The sequence below is a fragment of the Eschscholzia californica genome, unplaced genomic scaffold (assembly GCF_041429995.1).
Source record: "Eschscholzia californica isolate CP2 unplaced genomic scaffold, dmEscCali1.0.p SCAF_4, whole genome shotgun sequence".
NCBI classification, from domain to species: Eukaryota; Viridiplantae; Streptophyta; class Magnoliopsida; order Ranunculales; family Papaveraceae; genus Eschscholzia; species Eschscholzia californica.
In genome coordinates, this window is record NW_028238461.1 from 15506260 (window position 1) to 15531570 (window position 25311).

A 25311-nucleotide genomic window follows, 5' to 3' on the forward strand; every position below is an offset into this window, starting at 1 on the left:
GCTCTCGGCCCAGTAAATATCGATTATTCTGATGTTTATCAGTGGTGGTATACAATTGGCTTACGCACTAATGAAAATCTCTATACTGGAGCTCTTTTTCTATTATTTATTTCTGCCATCTCCTTAATAGCAGGTTGGTTACACTTACAACCGAAGTGGAAACCAAAAGTTTCATGGTCAAAATGTTATGAAAAATAATCTATTTAACTTGCTCATGAATATGAAGATAAAAGATGTGAATGTAAAAGCAGAGACACCAAAATAATTTAACGTGGCAAAAAAACACACCAAGATAGAAGGTAAAAAAACCACGGGACCTAGTCCAGAAATCTTCCACTATGATTAAATAATGGGTTACACAATTCTTCACCAAACCTATGGTGGATAAATCAATTCTTCAAGATGTGTAGAAACACTCTTGGATAATAATTCTTCCCTAAACAAATAGAGGATTAACCAACTCTTCAAGATGTGTGGAAATACTCTTGGACAACTATTCTTCCCTAAGCAAATAGAGGATTAACCGATTCTTCAAGATGTGTTGAAACACTCTTGGATAACAATTCTTCCCTAAACAAATAGAGGATTAACCAATTCTTCACCAAACCTATGGTGGATAAACCAAACAAGAAAGGGGATACAAAAATTTCTTACTCCTTAGGATTTGAACAAATCCTAGATTACCAAAAGCTGAAGAAGTTCAACACAAACTAAATTGCTTGACAAGATTCATAATCTTCTTTTCTTGAAACCAATATTCTTCTCTTTCAATCTCTCTTGAAAGAACTACTTCAGAAATCTCTCTTTCTCTGACCTCTTTTTGTTCTCATTTCTCTGATCTATATTTCTCTCTAATCTGAGAGGATATGATCTGAAAGGATTCTCTGGTAATTCTCCCAACTGGGAGCATAATTTCTTCCCTTTCATTTCTTTTTATAATGATAATTAGGGAGGTAATCTACTAGAAAGGATTTTTTTTAGGCTTGAAATAAAAACTTCTTATTCTCCCCAAATAAGAAAGAAGGGAAATCATATTTCAACTAGGAATCCTTTTTATATAAGGAGGGACCACATCACAAAAATGTAGAATCTCGCTTCAATCATCATTTGTCAAGAGTCTTCGGAGTAAAGAAAGTGGTACGGAAGTTTCATTATAGAGTACCTTGTCTCATTTTGAAAAACCTTTCACACTTCGATTGTAACATAACAACTTCTTGTTCAACAATTTCTTCTCTAGTTAGGTTTAAGTGACGTCTCGAGTAAATTTTTTTTAGGCTTAAAATAAAAACTTCTATTTCTCCCCAAATAAGGAATAAGGGAAATCCTATTTCAACTAGGAATCCTTTTTATATAAGGAGGAACCGCAACACAAAAATGTCGAATCTCGTTTCAATCATCATTTGTCAGGACTCTTCGGAGTAAGGAAAGTGGTATGGAAGTTTCATTGTAGAGTACCTTGTCTCATTTGAAAAACCTTTCACACTTGGATTGTAACATAACAACTTCTTGTTCAACAATTTCTTCTCTAGTTAGGTTTAAGTGCCGTCTTGAGTAGTTTTTTTTTTTGTTGAAATGAAAACTTCTATTTCTCCTCAAATAAGGAATAAGGGAAATCCTATTTCAACTAGGTATCCTTTTTATACAAGGAGGGACCACAATACAAAAATGTCGAATCTCGTTTCAATCATCATTCGTCAGGACTCTTCGGAGTAAGGAAAGTGGTACAAAAGTTTCATTATAGAGTACCTTGTCTCATTTTGAAAAACCTTTCACACTTCGATTGTAACATAACAACTTCTTGTTCAACAATTTCTTCTCTAGTTAGGTTTAAGTGACGTCTCAGAGTAGTTAGGTGAAAAAACCTGAATTGGTTTATGACATACCCACAAAAAAATACATATATTACGAAGAACTTGGTTATTGGATTGGGTATATGAATAGAATTAAGAGGAGAATAACATTATAATTAAGATATCTGACTTCTTTACTTTTAAACCTACAAATTTCTAAATACATGTGAGTCAGACCAAAAGAATCAATTAGTGAGAGAAACACAATTCTAGTACCAAAGCCATAAGGAAAAAGGCCCACTCTGTACAAATAACTTGATAAACTTCACTAAATCTGAGTTTTGGTGGTACTGATTCTAACATGCTCCGAGGAACAAGCCTGACTCACCATCACATAAAACAAAGAGAAAACAATATATATGTAAGTTTAGAAACAGTATATGCTTATGTATATGTATCATAATAAATTCAACACTATAACACCAACTTCTTTTTCTGGTCAATTTATTGATTTCTTGCTCCAAAGAGCATGGATCCTCCATTACAGAGGTTCATAGATAGAGGAAAGAACAAAAAACTGTGCACAAGAAAACGGCCAAATTCCATGATTCTTCTCAAAATTACTCAATTTTGTGGAAACCCCACAAAATTAGTCCTAGTTAGTGAAATTTATGAGATCTTCATGCTTGAAATCCACACCCTAAAAACTGTTATCAAATTAGTAGTGTTTATACGTGAAATTTGGAAGGCTAATGCTTTAGAGAAACACATAAAATCTGGAAATTTCATATGAAACTGCAGGTATTGTCAAGAGCACAAGAATTTAAAAAAAAATGGTAAGTTTTGTCAAATTTTCTGAAACAACAAATTTTCTGGAGTAAGTTTTGTCAAATCATTCGTTGTTAGCATATGATTTAGTTATTAAAAGTCAAAACAAATATTATATATTAAAAGTTGCAAAAAAAAATTATTATTAAATTCATTTTGATCATCAAAGAAGGAAATTATACTAAATAAGAAACTCAAATAACGTAACAATAACATAATTAATACCAAATATGTAATTACTTTACAAAGGATAATAATTGATCACTTATTAAATTCCGGGTGTCGATACCCGTCGAGTACTCCAGTATACTTTATAGGTATTGGAATTTTATTAGTTCTGATCCGCTAATACCAATCCGATTTTAAATTCCTATCAGATATGAAAGTGAGGACTCAAACCCATATAAATGGATCCGGTTGTGGAAAAATGGGTATCCATTGTCAATCCTAGATTTGACTCCTTTGACTTGAAAATGGATTAAAATGAAAATAAAATAGAAAATGTTATAGATATGATATTAACATTGACAATGACAATAGAAGGGGCATTGAATACTCTTAAAACCCTAAACAGTATAAATACTAATTGCATCAAGTCCAAAATAGACAAATCCTTGTATGGTCTGTTCTCTTCTTCAAAGGTCTTTAAAACCCACAAAACTGTCCCACTTTTTAGTTGAAATTATTTCCATCATCTCAAGCTTCTTCAAAACTAGGCAGGCAGTAAGAAAGAAACCCAAGAACTAAAAACCAAAAACCAACTTCTTTTTAAGACCCAAATACCATACACAAAGAACTCTCTCTCTCTCTCTCTCTCTCTTCTTTCTCTCTCTACTGCAAATACTCCTTTCTGCTGAGATACCTTTCCCTTGCAGAGTTCAGCAACAAAAATAAAACCAATATCCTTCTTGCCTCTTTTTTCTTATTACATATATGCTCATCATAAGCTCCCTTCATCTGTTTCTCTCTCTACAAAATCATGGAAGAAAGAGAAGAAGACTCCAAAACTAATACTAACAAGAAATACACTTCTAATAAGTCTAGTTGTTTCAGAGGGAAGTCCAACCTCCATCATCATCATCATCATCATCATCAACAACAACAACATTCTTTTATTAATGGGTTCATTTACCAGAACAGATATCAAACTTACCCACCTCTTCTTCCTTTACCCACTACTCCATTTCATCCTCAACTACCTTCAACTCATCTTCTACCTCAAAACCATAACTTCAAATCAAAAACCCACTTTCAGAAACCTTCATGGCAGCAGATGAACCCTCCTCCTCCTTCTGCCTCTTCATCTAGTACACAACAACCCCCATTTTTTACTGTTTCAAAAGGTAAGTTACTATTCTGAATACCCTTTTTGTTTTTCTCTATTCTGATTTCATTTTCTCTAAATTGTTTGTTTTTATGTGTATATATTTGGATTTTGATTTCATGACTTTGTTGAAGATTTTATATGATAAACCCACTTACTCCTTTTAATAAAAGAACAAACTTGAATCTTTTGTGAATGATCCAAGAAAAAGGAATTACTTTTTAGTTCTGATGATGATAAGGTTTTTAGTTGGAGAATGGCTAATATCAAACTTCTGAACTTGGGTAAAATCCAATCTACATATTTAGTAATTTTCCATCTTTAGAAACTCATACTATCTAGAATCTTGTTTGAGTTGGATTTAGTTGGTAGTTCTTCAGATATTTCAGATTTCTTCAACAATGATTTTTACAGTATTTTTGTAGTTTAGCCTGATCTTTCTATATCTTTGATCAGCTTCTGAAACTCTTCAACTAAAAAGAATTTTGCGCATTGGAGGAAATGATGAAGGAGAGGAGTCCATTACTATTGCACCAAAGTCACTGGTTGCAGCTAAGAGACCAGATTCTGGAGGACAAGATGGGTCTGTGATACCTTTACTTGCCAATCATTTTTTAGTTAAATTCGATTCTTCGGAACGAATCTTCCATTATGATGTAGATATTTCTCCACATCCTTCGAAAGAAATTGCTCGAATGATCAAACAGAAATTAGTTATGGAGAACCAAGAACTTCTTTCTGGTGCTTTTCCGGCATTTGATGGCCGAAAAAATCTGTATAGTACTATCGAGTTCCAAGATGACAGGCTTGAGTTTTTTGTTAGTCTCCCAATCCCGACATCCAAGTCATTATTTCCTTTAGAAGAAAATAGTGAAACAATTAAGCAACAGAAATCTAAGCTCTTTCGAGTTGATATCAAGCTTGCCTCCAAATTGGATGGACATGGATTAGATAGCTACTTGAGCAAAGATGGCGGGGAAGATACTATTCCACTTCCTCAGGCTTATCTTCATGCATTGGATGTTGTTCTTCGAGAGAGCTCAACCGAGAAATGTATACCAGTTGGCAGGTCTCTCTTCTCGAGTTCAATGGGAGGAATTTCTGATATTGGAGGAGGAGCAGTTGGATTGAGAGGATTCTTTCAGAGTTTAAGACCAACCCAACAAGGCCTCGCCCTGAATGTGGATTTCTCTGTTACAGCTTTCCATGAAAGCATTGGTGTGATTCCTTATTTGCAGAAGAGACTAGACTTCTTACACGACCTTCCTTCGAGAAAAACAAAAGGTTTAACTATGGAAGAGAAGAAAGAAGTGGAGAAGGCTTTAAAAGACATTAGGGTCTTCGTCTGCCATCGAGAAACCGATCAGAAATATCGGGTTTTCGGCATAACTGATGAAACTACTGAGAACCTCTGGTTCAGAGATAGAGATGGGAAGAAACTTAGATTGTTAGATTACTTCAAGGATCACTACAACCATGATATTCAGTTTAGGAACTTGCCGTGTTTGCAGATTAGTAGGAGCAAACCCTGCTATCTTCCAATGGAGCTTTGTGTGGTATGTGAAGGCCAGAAGTTTCTTGGGAAGCTTTCAGATGATCAGACAATGAAGATCCTTAAGATGGGATGCCAGAGGCCAAGGGAACGAAAAGCCATTATCGATGAAGTCATGGGAGGATCATTTGGGCCGATAAGGTACACATTAAACAATCTCTCTGCAGTTTAGAGTTTTTTTTTTATCGTTTGAGTTCCTAAGAACGTATTTTATTTCTCTTGGTAGTGATGATCATCAGAGAGAATTCAAACTCCATATTTTGACAGCAATGACCCAATTGAATGGAAGAGTCCTTCAACCTCCCAAATTGAAGCTCGGTAATGGTGGCCATATAACAGAGTTAATTCCATCCCGTAATGACCGTCAATGGAACCTTTTAGATAGTCATGTTTTTGAAGGCACTCGAATCAAACGATGGGCTTTAGTTAGTTTTGGAGGAACTCAAGATCAAAGATCCTATATTCCAAGATTCATAAACCAGTTATCTCAAAGATGCGAACAATTAGGTATCTTTCTTAATAGAAATCCTATCGTCAGTTCACAATTTGAACCGATTCAAGTTCTCAACAACGTTTTGCTATTGGAATCCAAGTTGAAGAAAATCCAAAAAGCTGCTTCAAATAATCTCCAACTTTTGATATGTATAATGGAGCGAAAACACAAAGGGTATGGTGATTTTAAACGAATTTCAGAAACAAGCATCGGAGTTGTCAGTCAGTGTTGTTTATATCCTAATCTTGCTAAGTTGAGTTCCCAATTTCTCGCAAATTTAGCTCTCAAAATCAATGCGAAAGTTGGTGGCTCAACTGTGGCTTTATGTAATTCACTACCTGCTCAAATTCCGCGACTATTTGCTCCTGATGATCCGGCAATCTTCTTTGGTGCTGATGTTACTCATCCACACCCACTGGATGATTATAGCCCGTCTGTCGCTGCTGTAGTAGCAAGCATGAACTGGCCAGCAGCAAACAAGTACATTTCTAGAATCAAATCACAAACCCACAGACAAGAAATCATTCAAGATCTCAAAGAAATGGTGGGAGAATTACTAGAAGATTTCTATCAAGAACTACATGTACTTCCCAAGAGAATAATCTTCTTTAGAGACGGAGTAAGCGAAACCCAGTTCTATAAAGTTCTTCAAGAAGAGTTACAAGCGATTAAATCAGCTTGTTCAAGATTCCCGAAGTATAAACCAACAATCACCTTTGCCGTAGTTCAAAAGAGACATCACACAAGATTATTTCACAATGAAAATGAACGAACTTCTATTAGTACCCATTTTCCTGACGAAAATATACCTCCAGGAACTGTTGTCGATTCGGTGATTACTCATCCGAAGGAATTTGATTTCTATCTTTGTAGTCATTGGGGAATGAAAGGAACAAGTCGGCCGACACATTACCATGTTTTGTGGGATGAGAACAAGTTCAGTTCCGATGAACTACAGAAGCTAATCCATGATCTATGTTATACTTTCGTGAGGTGCACGAAACCAGTTTCTTTAGTTCCTCCAGCTTATTATGCTCATCTTGCTGCTTATAGAGGGCGACTTTATCTCGATAATAAGTTAGACTCGAGTGGATTAACCAGAACAACTTCCTCCTTCACACGAGCTTCGCCTCCGTTGAAGACTACACCATTGCCGAGACTAAGTGAGAATGTAAGGAAAACCATGTTTTATTGTTGAACTTTCTTTTCCTTGTTTTCTTTTGAGAAGATTTTGCATAGCTTGTACCTGGTTATTTAACAACTAATCCTAAATGTTCAAGATCCTTCTCCCCATCCTGACTATACATGATTTGTAAAGACAAGCAAAAACAAAACATGACAATGAAATTGTGAACTCTTCATCTGGAGTTTTCTTTTACAAAACTCTTGTTCTTTATCAACATATGAGTTTTTTTAAATATTTTTATCTTTTTAATTAAGCTAGATTTTAGAATAAGTTTTTTTGTTTCCAATATTCTTGTTTTTTGCTATAAAATAAGTTTAATTGAAAGAAATAATTTACTTTTAGTATTAACTTTTACAATAAATGCAACAAGAACTCATTTGATTACAAGCAAATTATTATTATTATACAATAAAATCAAATCCACACAGAGGTGTTTTTTTTTCTTTTTATTAAATTCATATTTGACTCGTCAAAATCTGAAAATTTGTTTTTGTTATGTACGTCTGTGTGACTCTGGCTGAATGATTGACTCTGGCTGAATGATTGACTCAGGATGAAACTTTAACTTCCTCCTCGAGGGTTTTGGAGTTTCAGGCGAAACCCTCCGTGAAGGATTTACCTGGACCCCTTTTCTTTCATCTAAGATGAAAGGAAGTTTCGGTCAAAGAATTATGCCCTTCGTCGGAACAGTGAAGATTTAGAAATGGAGAGGAGAGAAATGGTGGTCGTTGTCAGAAGAGGTAGCAACTAGCAAGAGTTGGTACTTGAAGATGGCAGGAAATGAGGAAGAAGTTGTCTTGCCTTGGAAATCATACAAAATTCACAATATCTCTTTAAATTTTGTACGAAGAAATTTTTTATTTTCCTCACAGCACCAAGGAGAAATGACGGATGTGAGGGGTAGTATGGGAATTTATAGAAAATAAAAAAGGTGAAAATCAAGAAATGTGAAAAAAAAGGTTTACACATTTTCAATGCATGCATAAAAAATACAGAGAGAGAGATAGGGTTGCATGGAAGAGTGAGAAGAGTGGAGAATGAGACAATGAGGCTGAATTGGAGCAACACCCAGTCTTTGCAGTGTCTGCACTTGTGCTGCTACAGTTGTTAATTAAGCTCTGCCATTTCAGATGAAGCAAAACAGAGAGAGAAGGGTAAATACTGATCACAATCCCTAGCATTAAACCCCACTGTCTCCATTATGCATCAGAACAACTATTCCTCTCTCTCTCTCTCTATAGCTGTAAATGCAGAAGAAAGAGAGAGAGAGAGAGAATTTTGGTGCTGACATTTTGAACTTTAAAGTTGTTGTACACAGACCAGCTCTCTCCAAGGGAATAGACAGAAAGGTCTGAGAAAGAAAACCCTAAAACGCTGTTCTCTAGGACCCACAAACCTAACAACCAGTATGGTGAGATTGAGATAATTTAAACCATAGGATGATTTCATCATAGCTTTATTGTGTAAGATTCCTTTTTATCACTTCAGGCTCAGGCTTTACATTTTGTATGGAACTAACAGTCCTTTGCTGCTGCTGGCCCAATTTTATGGCATGTCTCTCTACCCATACCTTTCACTTGTAGGCCCCATTATGTGAAAGGTGACTGCCTCACTAATGTGTAGGGGCCTAGAGCAATGTTATTTATTGATAATGCTAACTTTCTAGCTCTTCATCTGCATTTTTATCAATGTTACCACATAATCTCATTTGTATTCTATATCGAAAATATCGAATTTTTCGCATCATATTAAGATGGGTTCAGGTCCAATATCCCGGATTTGGTGTATCAAAATCTTTAGTTGACTAGTTAACTGCAAAATATTGTAGCTAACTAGTCAAGATTTTAAATATTAAAGAGAGAGAAAGTTTCAAGATACGGATAATTACTAATACTTCATAACATCCTGTTACTGAAATGAGAGTCCGTAGAAGAAATATTCATATTATTCACATGGTAGCATATCATGTTCTGGTACCTGTACCACGTACGGGAGCAAACTGCATTTCAAGTTACAATGATTCGTGTTGAGGCAAGAAAAAGAGTTTCTTCTTAGGCTTACAAGGCAGGATTGGGCCAGTGTCGAAATATTTGTTGGGCTAATATAATAGGTAGTAGAACGGACATGTGGCTAAACAATAAAAGCTAATATTATAACATCTGAAATAACCATTGTAAAGTCTTCCCCACTTATCGAATTTTGCACATATTCACATACTTGAGTTCCACTATCGGATGTCAAATAGTCATATCGATAGGTACAATGTGAGATTTGGTCGATATATTATGAGATTTTGTACAACGTACATTTTAAATTTATCTAGAGAGAAAGCACGGATCATAATAAACACATTGAAGTATTACATTACGGTTGCCAAAGCAAAATACACTAAATGGGAAAAAGACACTAATTATGAACCATTTTGTACCTCAATAATCAGGAATAGATGCAAATCGATAGCCTTGTGCACCTCTCCATGAATAATAAGCGATCCGGGTCTCGTAAAATCCTGTAATTGTATATTGGAGTAAGTCCACATCAGTTCGTCTAAACTAAAGTCCATTTCTCTACTGACAGATACAAGTCATTCCAACTTAATTACGGCTAAGGAGAGAAATAGCATTTCAATGTCTTAGCACATATAGACTTAACCACATCCTCCATGACACTTTGGTTTTTGGAATAGAGGTTCGGTTGCTAAGTAGAGTCATTTACAACACATAAGAATCGGCGATTCATTAAATGTTTATAATTCAGATATAACCGCACGTTGGTAAAATGTATCATTTCGCATAAGAGGAAGCATAATATTAATACCGACATGAGAATGAGCAGAGGAATGAAACAAGTGTTTGCCCCTAAATATGAACCTCTGGGTAGAACCGGTTCCGTAGAAAACCTGATTAATAGCAGACCTAATTCAAAGCATAAAAGACTAATCATATCTAGGCTAAACATACAACGTTATAGAGAAGGTATAGTTGTACCTTAGCATATAGTCTACACCAAATGTGTATCCCAAACATATTAATAGTTATACCCTTCCCTCAATTACACAACTTATCTCAACTAAGGAAGAAATTATAACAAAAAAAAAGGACACGAAAAACTTGAAAAGATTCATAAGATGAACATGAATTTTAGTCACATACTCTCATGAAAGCATGAAGGTGTGATAGATAGTTTGTCGAAGGCAAATTCATTTTAAAGTGAGATCGCCTATAAAAGCCAATGAAAACCCCCACCTATTTCGTCAATCCTTTCTAGTTCTTTAGTTGTTTGATCCTCAAGTTACTTCAACTAATAAGTTGACGACCTCAAAGTGGCCAAAACTAACTATCTCATTTATTGAAAATTTTTTGGTTCCATCTTCCATGAGCAGACAATAAGGCCAAACACATAAATCCTTTGTACTAATCTGAGTTATCTTTTCACAGTTCTTACTCTAAGTTCTTCTAGAAAGCATCACTAGGTAGTTTCTCCATTTAGATTTTCGACCCACTTATGGTTTAGCAATGATATGATGACCCTAAAATGCTGAAATTTTCATACATATTGTCATAACGGACAACTCTGGTCCAATTTATGCTGGTTCAACGAAAGACGAAAAGAACAATTTAAAATGTATGAGAGAATGAGAGTTGCAGTATAAAGAGAATAGATCCTTGACTAAATTAACATAAACCCTAATCACTATAACGATGATGGTTTGATAACAATAAGGAAAGAGGGACAATATTTTCCATACCTGGAAGAAAGGCGACAATACCAAGCGCCAAGAGGCCATAAGCTTGCGATTTATCACCTCCCATATGACCCGTCATGATGAAGATAGAGAGAAAGAGAAGCATTGACCCTAAAAGGAGAAGAAAGAGTGCAAGAAAAATGGACTTCCATGGAACCTTATCAAAGGATTTCGGAGTATATGAAAATCGAGGATCATCTTGACTCCCACCATTATAATCGTCATCGTCCATATAAGATAGACGATTATATTGAACGTGGCGTCGTGATGCCATCTTAACCTAATCCCAAGTCAATGTTACAAACACAAAAAATGTGCCCACTCAAACAAGGAACCTTCTACTTCAAAGACCTAGAAAAGAACAAAAAATCAAACTCAAATATCAATGGCTTTCAAGACTAGTTTATATAACCTTAAGGGTTAGTTTACATGGCAGTTTATAATCCTTATGAGTATAACTTTATCAAGTAAAATGGGTTTTTTTCTAAAATTGTTCTTTTCTAGATCACATATCCCTTAATTGCTCCAATCAATACAAAATCAGTGAATCCACATCTAAACTAGAGAAACTCAGTACAAAAACACAACATGAATATAATCCCATCCACCCCCAATAGATGTAGAGAGAGAGAGATCCACTTTTATCTAGTACAGAAAAGAACCAGGAATCAAAAAGAATAAAGGTGAAGGATTATTACTATCTAGAAGAAGCAAAATTTAGAGATAACCAACACCCATGATTGTTAACGAATCAATAAACCTAGAAGTAGTAAACAAAGGGAAGCAAACGTACCCAATTCGGAGTTGCAGAGTCGTCTGGTCTGATTTTCAATTCCGGTCTATGAGTGGATTAACAAACTATAAGAAGCAATCTGGTTTTCAGGAGGCAGTTCGGTACTAAAATCAACCAGGAAATTTTGAAGGCGATCCCATGTGTTTATTGGCCTCCCTATTGGAGTATTGGAAGCCCCACTCGATTTCTAAGTGCCTCCTCTTCTCAACTAAAAAAAATAGAAGAGGAAAATTTCTAAGATTTTAGAAAAGAAAGATTATATCATATCTTTCTCTGATTATATCTAATTGGTTGTATGAATTATGTAATAACTAAGGTTTACTAAAGTAAGAGAATGGATGATCAAAGAAGTGACTATCCTTTTTCACTTATTTCTCTGTAATTTAAGACCACCCAAATCTATGTACATTTAAGTGCATTTATACTAGTGAAGGGAAGCCCACAAGTCCACACGTTGGAATTTATAGGGTAGGTGATGTGTAGTTAATTAACCCATCCTCTATCTTGAAGTGATGAGTCATTTTACACCTCATGTGATGAGTCATGAAAATGCCTCATCTGAATATCTTAATTTAGACTAGTTAGTCTAATTCGAGCTGTTACTCTAATGTTTTGCTTGTGTTTCCTTACTCAGGTACCTTTTCAGAGTTATGTGTGCAAAACGGATAAAAGTCGGAGAAATGCAGACTAGGGGTATTTTGGTCATTTTGTGATTCTGATCTCATGATCAGTATTAGTGCTCGGATGGAAAGTAGAGTCCAAGACGAACCCGTAGGCGAAAACGGAAGTCAAATCGGAGTCCGGATGAATAAATTAGAGCGAGTCAAAGTCCGAGTCCAACACTGTTGACTAGTGGGACGAGTTCGGTAACAGTTCTGGCTAGCGGGACATTTTTTATGATGTGGCGCAATATCGGGGCGTAGATCATCAGAGATCCGTGAACCAGGTCAGCAGTGAATTAATCTCCACCAGGTGATTGGATATAACCGTTGCAAGATAACCGCTGTACTCCCGCTTGCTCTCTCGCGTCAAGATCTTGTGTTTTATAAATCGGACGGTCGTCGGTTCGTGGAGGTGGTTTAATTCATTAGTCCCTGTTTCATCAAATCGTCAACCCCACAACTGCCATGCGACAGCTATGGTATGGGCGTCATGAACTTGTGGATTAATATCCAATCAGAAAGGTACACCTGTGCATCTAACGTCTCTTTCTATCTTTATCTCTTATCTCTCCAAATTGATTTTCAAAGATCAGCTGGAAGAAAAAGAAAGAGACAGAGAGAGATGGAAAGAAATAGAAGAAGAAAAGGAAGGAATGTTTCAAAATCTCTTTCTCTCTCACTTCTTTCCTTCTTTACTAGATACTACAAAGAACCTAAAGAGAAAGCGATAATCATCTCTTGAGAAATAGAGAAATAATGAGAAGAGAGAGGAGATTATTTCTTAAACCTAGAGAGGGTAAGTGAGATCCCATAGGTATCTTTAGAAAGAGAAAAGCTCGAGTGAGAGCTCTCGGCTGGCTGATATATTATAGAAAGAGAAGAGATTCGATGGAGATTTTTGTTGGGAGAAGGAATGAAAATAGAAATTCGATTGAAGGAAGAAGACAGAGAAGGAAGGAAATCCTTACTTGATTGATGAAGAAATGTTTTTAGAGAGAGAAGTGGTCAACTGGTTGGGTTATTATAAAACAGAGAGAGAACAAAGTGAATGATATCTCGGTTTGGGGTCGAAAACAATCACCATCTCGACTGGAGAGTCTTCCTCTGGTAGCTCAACCAAAACCGACTATATTAGAGAGAGAGAGAGTGATGTAAAGGCCCTCGGTTTTAGATAAAAACGGAGTTAGAGAGAGAAACAGGGAAGGAGCTCATCATCATCATCATCATCTTCTATCTTTCTTCTTCATCTTCTGTATTTTTCTTTTTGTGAGAGACAGAGAGATTCAGTGATTGAGAGAGAAAGAAACAGAGAGTGATTGAGAGAGAAAGAAACAGAGAGCCGAGAGCTTTAATGGAGTTTTCTTCTTGATTTTTTATTTTCTTTTTTATTATAATTCGTCTACCTTTGTGAGAGAGATAGAAAGAGAGAATTAACAGAGAGATTAAGAAAAGAGAGAGAAAACAGAAAGCATAGAGAGAGAAAGAGAATTGGAGAAGGTGAGAAAATTATTTTCTCACAGGGAAAATATTTCCGGGAAGACGAGAAAATCGTTTTCCCAGAGGGTCTGTTTGGCAGAATTTTGGGAAAACAGAAGGAAAATCTTTCCCTAAGGCCCTGTTTGGTTACAAAATCAGTAAGAAATCCAACTTTTATACTTTTCTTTCCTTTTTCTATATAGTTAAGCTTCCATCCTTTATCATGAAGAACTAATTTTCTATCTAGGGTTTAGATGAAGTCGTAATAATTATTTTCTCGATAATTTATTAAAGTTTTTACCATTTTAACGATAAAATCTTCCGGGTTTTTAGACCGTTCATGGACTGAAAACCTGAGTTATATAAAGAACTATCTAATCAGACCAAAATAAATTGTCGTTAGAATTGTTAGAGGGACGGATTCAGAAAACCCTAGGCTCTACCCCATTTGAGTTCCTTGTATCACTTGTAATTATTTTCTTTCTGTAATTTTACTTTAATAATTTATTTATTTTTAAAACCAAAACTAAAATCAATTTCAAAACCGAGTTACTACCAAGTCTTAGAATAGGTTTCACTTAGTCTCTGAGGAACGAACCGGTCTTACCGGAAATTATTACAACTTGACACCCGTGCACTTGCGGGTGTAGACCTATTTAGGGTAACCTTTCTAGGCCCATCAAGTTTTTGACGGCTTGTTGCACGAGCTAAGTGCAATCGTGATTCCCTACGAAAATGGTGAATTAGGTTTAGTTTATTTTTCTGTTTTGCTCGAGGACTAGCAAAATCTAAGTTTGGGGATGTTTGATGAGACATAAAAATGTCCCATCTGAATCTCTTAACTCGGGTTTGTTAGTCTAGTTCGAGCGGTTACTCTGATGATTTGTTTGATTTCCTTTCTCAGGTGTCTTTACGGAGTTCAGTGCGAAAAATTGATAAAAGTTGGCAAAAGACACATTCGGAGCATTTAGGTCATTTGTATATTCTGGTAATTTTGGCTAATATTGATGGTTCGATGGAAAGTAGAGTCCAAGACGAACCCAACGGCGAAAACGAGAGACGAATCGGAGTCCGGATGAGCAAAATATAGCAAGTCAAAGTTGGTGTCAAAATCATTTGACTAAAGGTCAACCAAGACCGTCCCAAGACACGTGGCGAGCAACAATGAAACAAATGTGACGGTGAGGGATAGATTTTCGGTACAGTTGTAAGTACACATGGGATGGTTTCGGGATCATCTCTTGAAGTTAATTCCGTGTACAGCAATAACGGTATTTCGATGATCCACACATGATCCAACGAATTTGGCTGGAACACGCGTACAACAGATCCATCTAACGGCCGTGTCACTTCCATTCAATGAGCTGTGATATACCGCAGCATCCCTACTGCTAGCTATCACGGTCACGGGACTTTAAGGATTTTAGCTACAATGCTTGTAGCAGCAAGATATTACGGTGCTCCCCGCGAGATCCAATGCTCCATTTAGTTTTAATGCATGTGGTTGTTGATGAATACCCATTACAATATGCTAAACAGCCCCGCAACACACCTGATCATTCCTATTTCCAGCCAACACATCAGCAACTTAATGTCTCTTTCCTCCCTTATATTCTCACTATCTATTCAAAAAAAGAAAGAAATTAAACAGAGAGGGGATAAGAATAGATATTATGGGAGAGAGAAAGTGCTATTGAAGGTAATGAAATTAGATTTGAAGAGAGGATAAGATTTTCTCTATCTCCTCAATCTGTTCTTTTGGAAAGAACCCATAACAGTAGAAATGGAAACCGAAAAGAATACTAATGGCGGATTTGTTCTCTGATCTTCAAACCGAAAAAGAAAGAGATAAAAGAGATTTTGTAAGATCTTTTACAGAGATTAATGGAGGATTCAATGCTGGATATTAGAGAGGGAAAGGGTTTAAAAATGGCAAGCTCGGTTGGATTGAGAGGTGACTGAACCTGGTCATCTTCTTCTTCTCAAGAAACAGGGGTTGCTACCTTCTTTTAGTTATACTTCTATATACAAAAGATCTTTGCACTATAGAGAGGAGATTATAGAAAGATATTTGTTAGAGAAAGAAGGAAGATCACAGAGATTCTTACCATCAACAATGAAAAATTGAAATGAAGATATGGCTGAATCAAAGCAGATATCTTATTGACATTTGAGAGGGACAGATTATTTTTGGAGGCTTGATTTTATCTATAAAACAGAGTGGAGAACAGAGGAGCAAATTATCTCATTTTTGGGGGTCAAAAGCTCAACTAAAAATAGAAAAATCAGAGAAAGAGAGAGAAGGAAAAACAGATTTTTGGTTCATCATCATCTTAATCTTCTTCTTCTGTTCTTTGCTTTGTATTTATTTCTTTTTGTGAGAGAAAGGAGTGATTGTATAGAGAGAAAGAAACAGAGAGAGTGAGGACAGATTCAAACAAAGAGAAACAGAAACAGAGAGAGATTGTTAGAGAGAGAGATTATTTCTAATTTAATGAAGTCTTCCTCTTTTAATGTGTTTATGTTAGTTGATTTCTGGATTGAAAAGTAAAGAAAAGAGATATTTTACAGAAACAGAAAGAGTAAGAAGAGAAAGAAAGAGTAAGAAGAGAAAGAGAGTTGGAGAAGACGAGAAAACCATTTTCCCACAGAGAATCCATTTCCGGGAAGACGAGAAAATCGTTTTCCCTTAGGGCCTGTTTGGCTGCGACAGGGAAAATCAGTAAGAAAGTTTCATTCTTCTTCCATTTTCTCTCTCATTTGTCATATTTGATTTAATCTTTTATTATGGGTAGCTAATTCTCCATCTAGGGCTAGGATGAAACCCATTTTTAAGCTTTTAGAGATCAATTTTTGTGCGATTAATTCTCTTGATTGTGTTTAAAAGTTCAAGTTGTTTTAGTTAGTTAAACTTGTTTTCTTTTCATTGTCTATATTTTTAGTTTGAAACACCATGCTTAGATTAAATTCTTTGATGGTGTATGCTTATCGATTAATAGTCAATAGTTTAGAGATTTGTTTTTCTAAATACAACAATTACAAGTTTGTGATTATCAATCGGGTTTTAGCGAAAACATCTCCCGGAATTAGGATAGTTCATTATCCGAAATTCTGAGTTATAAAAAAGAGAGTTGATTAGATAATTATTGGGTCTGAATGTGATTTTATGTGGTGGAATCCTAAACCCTAGACTCCTCTCCCCATTTGAGTTCATTTTCATTTCCGTAATTTTATTTTAATATTTTATTTATTTTATTTTAAAACCAAAACCAAAACCATTTTCAAAACCGTCTTACTTCCAAGTCTTAGAATAGGTTTCACTTAGTCTCTGAGGAACGAACCGGTCTTACCGGAATTTATTACAACTTGACACCCGTGCACTTGCGGGTGTAGACCTATTTAGGGTAACCTTTCTAGGCCCATCAAGTTTTTGGCCCATCAACTAATTTAAGACCACCCAAATCTATGTACATTTAAGTGCATTTATACTAGTGAAGGGAAGCCCACAAGTCCACACGTTGGAATTTATAGGGTAGGTGATGTGTAGTTAATTAACCCATCCTCTATCTTGAAGTGATGAGTCATTTTACACCTCATGCTTCATGATCCATATCTAGAATTGGTTATAGAAGGTGTACAATCATCTTTATGGGCAGCCACAATATATAACACTCCCCCTTGGATGACCAACGCCATCAGTAATGATTGTGTTTAAAATTTTGTGGACTACTCTTTAGTTGCCTCATTAAAACCTTGTCAGAAAAACCCTGAGGGACAAAATCTGATGAAGGAAAAAGAGTACAATAAAAGAGATCCCGAGTGGTGTCGGATGCAAATATACTGCCTCGTTAAAACCTTGCCAAAAAAACCCATTGGGATAAAAACTGGACGAAGGAAAAAGAGTACAGAGAGTAGATATCAAGTATTAGTGATGATACTATTCTCCCCCTGATGAATATCATATTATGGACTGATGTAGCTTTACATCATTAGATTCTTCAAGCTTCGCATTCCAATGTTCTGTACTAGTTTTCTAAACGTTGTAGTAGGCAAAGATTTGGTAAATAAGTCAGCATAATTCTCACATGATTGTATCTTCTGGATATCATCATATCAATTTCACCATTCTTCTGTAGATGGTGCGAGAAAAATAACTTAGGCGAAATGTGTTTCGTTCTGTCACCTTTAATATATCCTTCCTTTATCTGAGCAATGCAAGCCGCATTGTCTTCATAAATAATGGTAGGTGACTTTGTAATTCCAGGAAGATCACATGAAATTCTAATATGACTGATAATAGATCTGAGCCATACACATTCTCTGGTGGCCTCATGAAGAGCAATAATCTCTGAGTGGTTAGAAGATGTAGCGGGCATACTCTGCTTACTTGATCGCCAAGAGAAAGTTGTACCACCACTAGTAAAAACATAACCTGTTTGTGAAACTCCTTTATGTGGGTCAGATAGATATCCTGTGTCAGTGTATCATATTACTTGTGAACCATTTGAGGAATTCTTCGAATAAAATAATCCCATGTCAGTAGTTCCTCGAAGGTATCGAAGAATATGCTTTACTCCCATCCAATGTCGCTTTGTTGGTGCTGAACTGAACCTGGCTAATAAATTTACTGCAAAAGAAATGTCAGGTCTAGTGCATTGAGCTAAATATAATAAAGCACCGATTGCACTTAAATATGGTACTTCAGGACCAAGTAGTGTTTCATTATCTTCTTTAGGACGATAAGGATCTTTTACGGTATCTAAAGATCTAACAACCATTGGAGTGCTAAGAGGGTAAGCAGTATCCATGCGAAATCTTTTCAAAATCTTTTCAGTATATAAATTTTGATGAACGAGTATGCCGCTTGTACTTCTCTCAATCTGTAAACCAATGCAGAATTTTGTTTTCCCAAGGTCTTTCATCTCAAATTCTTTCTTCAAATATTCTGCACCTTTTGAGACATCTACAACTGTCCCAATTAGATTTATATCATCAACGTATATTGCAATGATAGCGAATCCAGTATATGATTTCTTAATAAAAACACATGGACAGATGGGATCATTTACATATCCTTCCTTAGTCAAGTATTCACTGAGGCGATTGTACCACATTCGCCCTGATTGCTTTAAACCATATAAAGCTCTATTAAGTTTAAGTGAATACATGACCCGTGGCTCTTCATCAGGTAATTTGAATCCTTCAGGAACTTTCATATAAATATCAGTATCTAGATTGCCATATAGATATGCAGTAACAACATCTAGCAGATGCATATCGAGTTCTTCTTGAGCCGTCAGAGCGATTAAATATCTAAATGTAATTGCATCCATCACAGGAGAATATGTTTCTTCATAATCTATACCAGCTTTTTGTAGAAAACCTTGCGCCACAAGTCGTGCTTTGTAGCGAACTATTTCATTATTTTCATTGTGTTTTCTTACAAAAACCCATTTGAACCCAACTGGATTTACATCCTTAGGTGTGAGAACCACTGGTCCAAAAACACCACGTTTATTGAGTGAATCTAGTTCTGCCTGAATTGCGTCTTTCCATTTCGACCAATCAGGTCTTTTTCGGCATTCCTCAATAGAGCGTGGTTCATAATCATCATTCTCTTTCAGAATTGAGGTTGCCACTGCAAAAGAGAATATCTCGTTGACAATTGTTTCATTTCTGTCCCACACTTCTTTCGAACATTCATAATTTATAGAGATTTCCTCATTGTTTGGTATCTCTGCCTCATCAAGGGCTTTACCTTCTTCAAGCGGTATTTGTTCAGAAAGTGTGGGCGTATTATTAATAGTCTCTTCTAGAGAACTATTATTTTGTGATTGATTCTTCTTCTTTCTAGGGATAGTATCTTTAGAACCAATTGGTTGTCCACGTTTCTGACGTGTCTTAGACGACTCATTTGCTATAACAGTTTCTCCTGGTCCTTTAGGAATATTAATTCGTGCACGAGCATTAGCAGCAGGGATATATGATTCTGTTACTCTAGTTGCATCATTAAATGCATCTGGTAGTTTATTTGCAATGCCTTGCAAATGTATTATCCTTTCTACTTCTAGCTCAGATTGATTTGTATAAGGATCAAGATGAGATAAACTTTGTGTACTCCAACACAATTCAATTTGTTTGTTATTCACTGCAGACGAATTTTCTCCCCCTAATGGAGGGAAAATTGTCTCGTCAAAATGGCAATCTGCAAATCTTGCAGTAAAAGTATCACCTGTCGTAGGTTCTAGATACCTGATAATAGATGGTGAATCAAAACCAACATATATCCCTAGACGTCGCTGAGGTCCGAATTTTGTCCGTTTAGGAGGTGCAATTGGCACGTGCACCACACATCCAAAAATACGTAAATGCGCTATGTATGGTTGATGACCCAAAACAAGTTACAAAGGGGAATGTTGACCATTCGCTGTAGGTCGTAGGCGGATTAAAGCAGCAGCATGTAATACTGCAGATCCCCATGCAGAAACAGGCAACTTTGTTTTCATCAACATTGGTCGTGCAATCAGTTGTATATGTTTTATGAATGATTCTGCTAGACCATTCTGTGTATGAACATAAGCTACAGGATGTTCAACATCAATGCCAACTGATATACAGTATGCATCAAAAGCCTTTGATGTAAATTCGCCTGCTCCATCAAGACGTATGGACTTAATCGGAAAATCGGGAAAATGAGCTCGTAATCTAATAATTTGGACAAGCAACCTTGCAAATGCATTATTACGAGTAGACAGAAGATTTACATGAGACCATCTCGCAGAAGCATCTATTAATATCATAAAATATCGAAACGGCCCACATGGCGAGTGAATAGGACCACATATATCTCCTTGGATCCTTTCCAGAAATTTAGGAGATTCGATATAAACTTTTGTATGAGACGGTCTTATAATTAATTTTCCCAATGAGCAAGGTGTACAAGTAAAATCCTTGCTTATTAGAATCTTTTGATTCTGTAGTGGGTGTCCTTGAGAATTTTGAATTATTATATTCATCATGGTAGATCCTGGGTGTCCCAAACGATCATGCCAAAGTGTGGTCACACTTGGATCATAAAACTTCTGGTTTATGACAACATAAGATTCAGCAGTTTTTATCCTTGTAATATACAAGCCTGATGAGAGAGTTGCCAATCTCTCGAGATCATGCTTCTGGCCTGAAGCAGTTGAAGTAATATATAAATATTCTTCATTATTTTCATCTCTAGTCTCAAGGTGATAATCATTTCGATGTATGTCTTTAAAACTTAACAGATTCTTTAAAGATCTGTTCGAATACAAGGCATCTTCAATGGTTAACTTCGTACCATTTGGTAATATTATAATTGCTCTGTCAGAGCCGTCAATGAGACTAGATGAACCGGCGATAGTAATCGCATTAGCCTTAAACAATTTTAGAGTCAAAAAGTACTTTTTACTTCGAAAGATGGAATTCGTGGTTCCACTGTCTGCCAAACAAATATCTTCATCATCTCTCAAAAATGTACTTCTGGAATTCATACCTTAACGAACATAAAAATAAACATAAGATACCGATAGAAAACATGTAAATTTTATATATTATATTGCTATACAATATTCAAAAGTAAAACATTAATATAATACAAAACTTATAACAACTGGAAATATTATAAAAACACTACTGAGGAGAGTTATGAATTCGATCAATCATTTCGTCAAACTCATCATAGAGTAATTGATCGAACTCATTACAAGTAAGATTTTCATATTCACTACCATAGATATCATTTTCTTCGATGGGGGGTTGCATCACCAATGCGTCTCTATTCAGATTAATGCCATAATCTGTTATTTTTGACTCGGTCCTGACTTCAGTAAGATGTATTTCTACATCGTTGGTAAAATATTCAGATACATCCAATCTTGTGTTACATGAAGAATCATTGATTTCCATATGATTTGTTTCTACATTGGCAGTTCGTTTCTTCAACGATGCTTGATAAAGATCTACTAGATGTTTAGCAGTCCTACATGTTCTCTGCCAGTGCCCTGTCATACCACATTTAAAACAGGGTTGATTCTTCATATCAGAAGGTTCATTTGCCACCTTTTTCCCTTTATTTTGCCGATTATACGGCTTGTATCTGTTAGCCGAGTTATTTGTCCACCGGCCTCGACCATAGCCACGGTCGCGACCTCTAGAACGGTAACCACCGCTTCTGTTATCTTTATTTTGATCGTCACCACGATCGTGTTCCTCTGAATTCTTATTGTGGTAGTTGCCACGACCACGATCCTTTTGGTTACGTTCTCGTCTTTCAGTAAAGACGGATGTGGAATATGTTTCGGAAAAGTTAGTGTATCCAGTTGGACGGACTTCTGTATTTTTCATAATTACTTCTCTATTTTGTTCTGCAACTAGAAGGCATGAAATTAAACCGAATGACATTTAAAATTCATGTTTCTATATTGTTCTTGCAAATTCCAATTAGAAGCATGAAAGGTTGAAAATGTTTTCTCTAACATTTGTTCTTCACTGACAGGAAAACCGCAATGTGCCAATTTTGTCGTTATTTTAAACAGAACAGAACTATACTCAGAAACAGTTTTATAATCCTGTAGTCTAAGGTGGAGCCAGTCATTTAGGGCCTTAGGAAGGATAATTCTTTTTAAATGATCAAAACGTTTCTTTAAACCAATCCATAATAACAGAGGGTCTCTCGTATTTAAATATTCCGACTTTAAGTCTTCACATAGATGGTGTTGGATAAAATTCAGTGCAGCCGCACGATTTTGAGAAGTTTCATTATTACCCTCTGCTATGGTTTTCTATAGATTTCTTTCCTCTAAATGAGATTCAACTTCAAGAGCCCAATTGATATAGTTCCTTCCTGTAAGGCCTAGAACTGCAAAATTTATATTGGTTAGATTCGACATTTAAAATGTAATAACACAACTTACTTTGATTTTCAGATGGTCTTCAAGACAATCCCTCGTTTATAACTGAAACTCTTTACCCGCTTATAGAAACGATCGTGCTGATAACGTTTTAGAAAAGAAAGGTTATATCATATCTTTCTCTGATTATATCTAATTGGTTGTATGAATTATGTAATAACTAAGGTTTACTAAAGTAAGAGAATGGATGATCAAAGAAGTAACTATCCTTTTTCACTTATTTCTCTGTAATTTAAGACCACCCAAATCTATGTACATTTAAGTGCATTTATACTAGTGAAGAGAAGAGTGAAGGGAAGCCCGCAAGTCCACACGTTGGATTTTATAGAGTAGGCGATGTGTAGTTAATTAACCCATCCTCTATCTTGAAGTGATGAGTCATTTTACACCTCATGCTTCATGATCCATATCTAGAATTGGTTATAGAAGGTGTACAATCATCTTTATGGGCAGCCACAATATATAACATAAGATGTCTCCTTTCTTCCGAGCTTTGAAATTGAGATAATCAATGAAGCTTCTTTTCATTTCTTTAAACTAGTTACCAGATGAATCCAAATTGGACAATTTTAATGGTTTTTATTTTTGTTGAAACCTGTTGAAGACTTTTCAATGGCCTTGGTTATGTATGGGGCATCCTAAAAAGTCCACGGTAGTAAATACTTAATCCATCAAGATTAATTTAAGGGGCATATTTATTGTGTAGTCCCAAAAATTTAGTTGATGGTGTTTTTGTCCTCTAATCTTCACCACCACAAACACATGAGAAAGACTTGAAGAGATAAAGATTAGAGGGCAAGAAACGAAAATCAATTTTTGGATTCAAAATGGAGATGCTCCTATTTCAAATATAAGTGACCAAGTCTTTGTTCTCCGGCGACTTTTTAGAATGCCATAAAGCCGCGAGCTTTTCGATTGTATTTTCTTTTATGGTTTTGTTTAAATTTTGGTCACGACTTTGGAGCGCAATAAAAAATCTTCGGGGCACCAAAAATTTTGGGTGGAAATTTTCGAATATCCCAGACTTCATCACCCCGACTTCTTCTTTCACACAGCAATGGTTGTTGGCGGATTTTTATCGTTGGCGACCCTCAAACTCTTTTTTTTTCCAGATCTTCCTCTACTCCACCAACACCACCACCACCTTCGACTACCACAATTATTTCTCTTTATCTTTCTATCTTCATATCTTCTTGTTTAATCTTTTTTTTCTCTCTCTTCGTATCTCCATCCCTCTCTTCCTCTCACTGTTCCGACAAAGGGAAGATTTCCTTTGCGGGCCCCCCTTTGTCTGAGACGAAGGAGAAAGGTTGAATCCCTCAATGAGGGTTTTCAAGGAGATCGATGGTTGGTGGAATGGACCGGTGTTGGTATTGTTGTTGGCTGCATTGTGATTGTGGCGGTGCATGATGTTGGTGGAGGTGTTGTCATGATGGTATAGTAGTGGTGTAGCGATCGTGTTGCGATGGTGCGACGGAAGCCATGTGGTGGTGGAATTGTGGTGGTAAGGTTGTGGCAGTGATAATAATGGTGGAGGGGGGGGGGGGTGTGTTACTGGTAAAGTTGCGACGATTGTGGTGGAGGCGACATAATGTGGTGCCGTAGGGATTGATTTGTGGTGATGTTGCTGAAGTGGTTGTGTTGGTGGAGTTGCAGCGGAGGTAGCGGTTTGGTGATTGATGGAGTGGCGACAGAAGTGTTGGTGGAGTTGTGTCGAACGAGATGAAGTTACGGTGGAGGTGATGAAGTGGATGGGGCAGGTGGTGGCAGAGATGGTGGGTGATTGAGATGGATGTGTGAAGAGATTGTGATGGTGGTGATTGGTTATTGATGGTGATAAAAGAGGTAAATATTTTAGGGTTTTTTTGTAACCTTAAAAACAATTTTATACAAAAACTACCAGAATTTTGACTATTACTTTTAAGAGAAAATGACTTTTCCTGAGAGAAATTATCTATTAAAAAAGAATTATCTGTTAACTTTTGTTAAGTTTCATCTCTCCCTCTAGTAGAGAAATACACATCTCACCCCTAACCAAAATGAGCTTTACTTCAACAAAAAAATAAACTGACCTTCATGTTATAAGGTGGTGCAGATCAACCTTCTGAACTGCTAGTGATATTGTCTGTTTTGACACACGTCACACACTTGGACCTCACGGTTTTAAAAAGTCTCACTAGAGACTCTTAAGAGGAACACCACACTCCACTTCACCACCAAAGTGGGATAGATGCCACAACACTTCACATTTTTAATGTTTTATCTATTTTTTTTTTGTGGCAGTTTAGTCACAAGAATAACACATTTCTTTGGCAATTTAAAGCCGTTACATTTAACTCACCGGACCAAAAGACTGTTAGCATCCGGAAACTTTATTGACTCGGGTCAATGGTCATTGATCCGAGTTCTCTATAAGCACCGGTTTTTAATGTGGGTGACGTTCACCTTCGCTTGCTTCTTCCAAAACAAAAAGATAGAATCCTAAACAAGGACGATATCTTCTCTCTTCTTCTCAAAGAACGG

At 36.2% G+C, this 25311-nt stretch overlaps 2 protein-coding genes across 3 annotated transcripts; one reads left to right on the forward strand and one right to left on the reverse strand.

The window, feature by feature from the left end:
- Positions 1–3213: 3213 nt before the first annotated feature.
- Positions 3214–7280, forward strand: AGO7 (Argonaute family protein). The gene is made up of 3 exons (XM_086632229.1): positions 3214–3961; positions 4399–5635; positions 5721–7280. Exons 1-3 carry the CDS (start codon positions 3598–3600, stop codon positions 7183–7185), a joined length of 3066 nt encoding a protein of 1021 aa, XP_086488355.1. The 5' UTR covers positions 3214–3597; the 3' UTR covers positions 7186–7280.
- Positions 7281–9427: 2147 nt separating this feature from the next.
- LOC147543130 (uncharacterized) lies at positions 9428–24927 on the reverse strand. Of its 2 annotated transcripts, XM_086632242.1 has the most exons (5): positions 24087–24927; positions 23256–23977; positions 11712–11945; positions 10922–11269; positions 9428–9682 (listed from the first exon to the last, which is right to left on the reverse strand). In XM_086632242.1, exons 4-5 carry the CDS (start codon positions 11190–11192, stop codon positions 9603–9605), a joined length of 351 nt encoding a protein of 116 aa, XP_086488368.1. In that variant the 5' UTR covers positions 11193–11269; positions 11712–11945; positions 23256–23977; positions 24087–24927; the 3' UTR covers positions 9428–9602. The 2 variants fall into 2 exon arrangements, with proteins under 2 accessions (XP_086488368.1, XP_086488369.1); XM_086632243.1 differs by lacking the exons at positions 23256–23977; positions 24087–24927 and having other exon boundaries at positions 10922–11198; positions 11712–11811.
- Positions 24928–25311: the final 384 nt, after the last annotated feature.

Excerpts from the sequence above, each read along its gene's own strand:
- LOC147543130 (XM_086632242.1), bottom strand. The coding sequence starts at position 11,192 with ATGGCATCACGACGCCACGTTCAATATAATCGTCTATCTTATATGGAC. Across the intron at positions 9,683-10,921 it reads TATTGTCGCCTTTCTTCCAG|GATTTTACGAGACCCGGATC; the intron begins GTATGGAAAATA and ends ATACAATTACAG.
- AGO7 (XM_086632229.1), top strand. The coding sequence starts at position 3,598 with ATGGAAGAAAGAGAAGAAGACTCCAAAACTAATACTAACAAGAAATAC. Across the intron at positions 3,962-4,398 it reads ATTTTTTACTGTTTCAAAAG|CTTCTGAAACTCTTCAACTA; the intron begins GTAAGTTACTAT and ends ATCTTTGATCAG. Across the intron at positions 5,636-5,720 it reads GGATCATTTGGGCCGATAAG|TGATGATCATCAGAGAGAAT; the intron begins GTACACATTAAA and ends TTCTCTTGGTAG.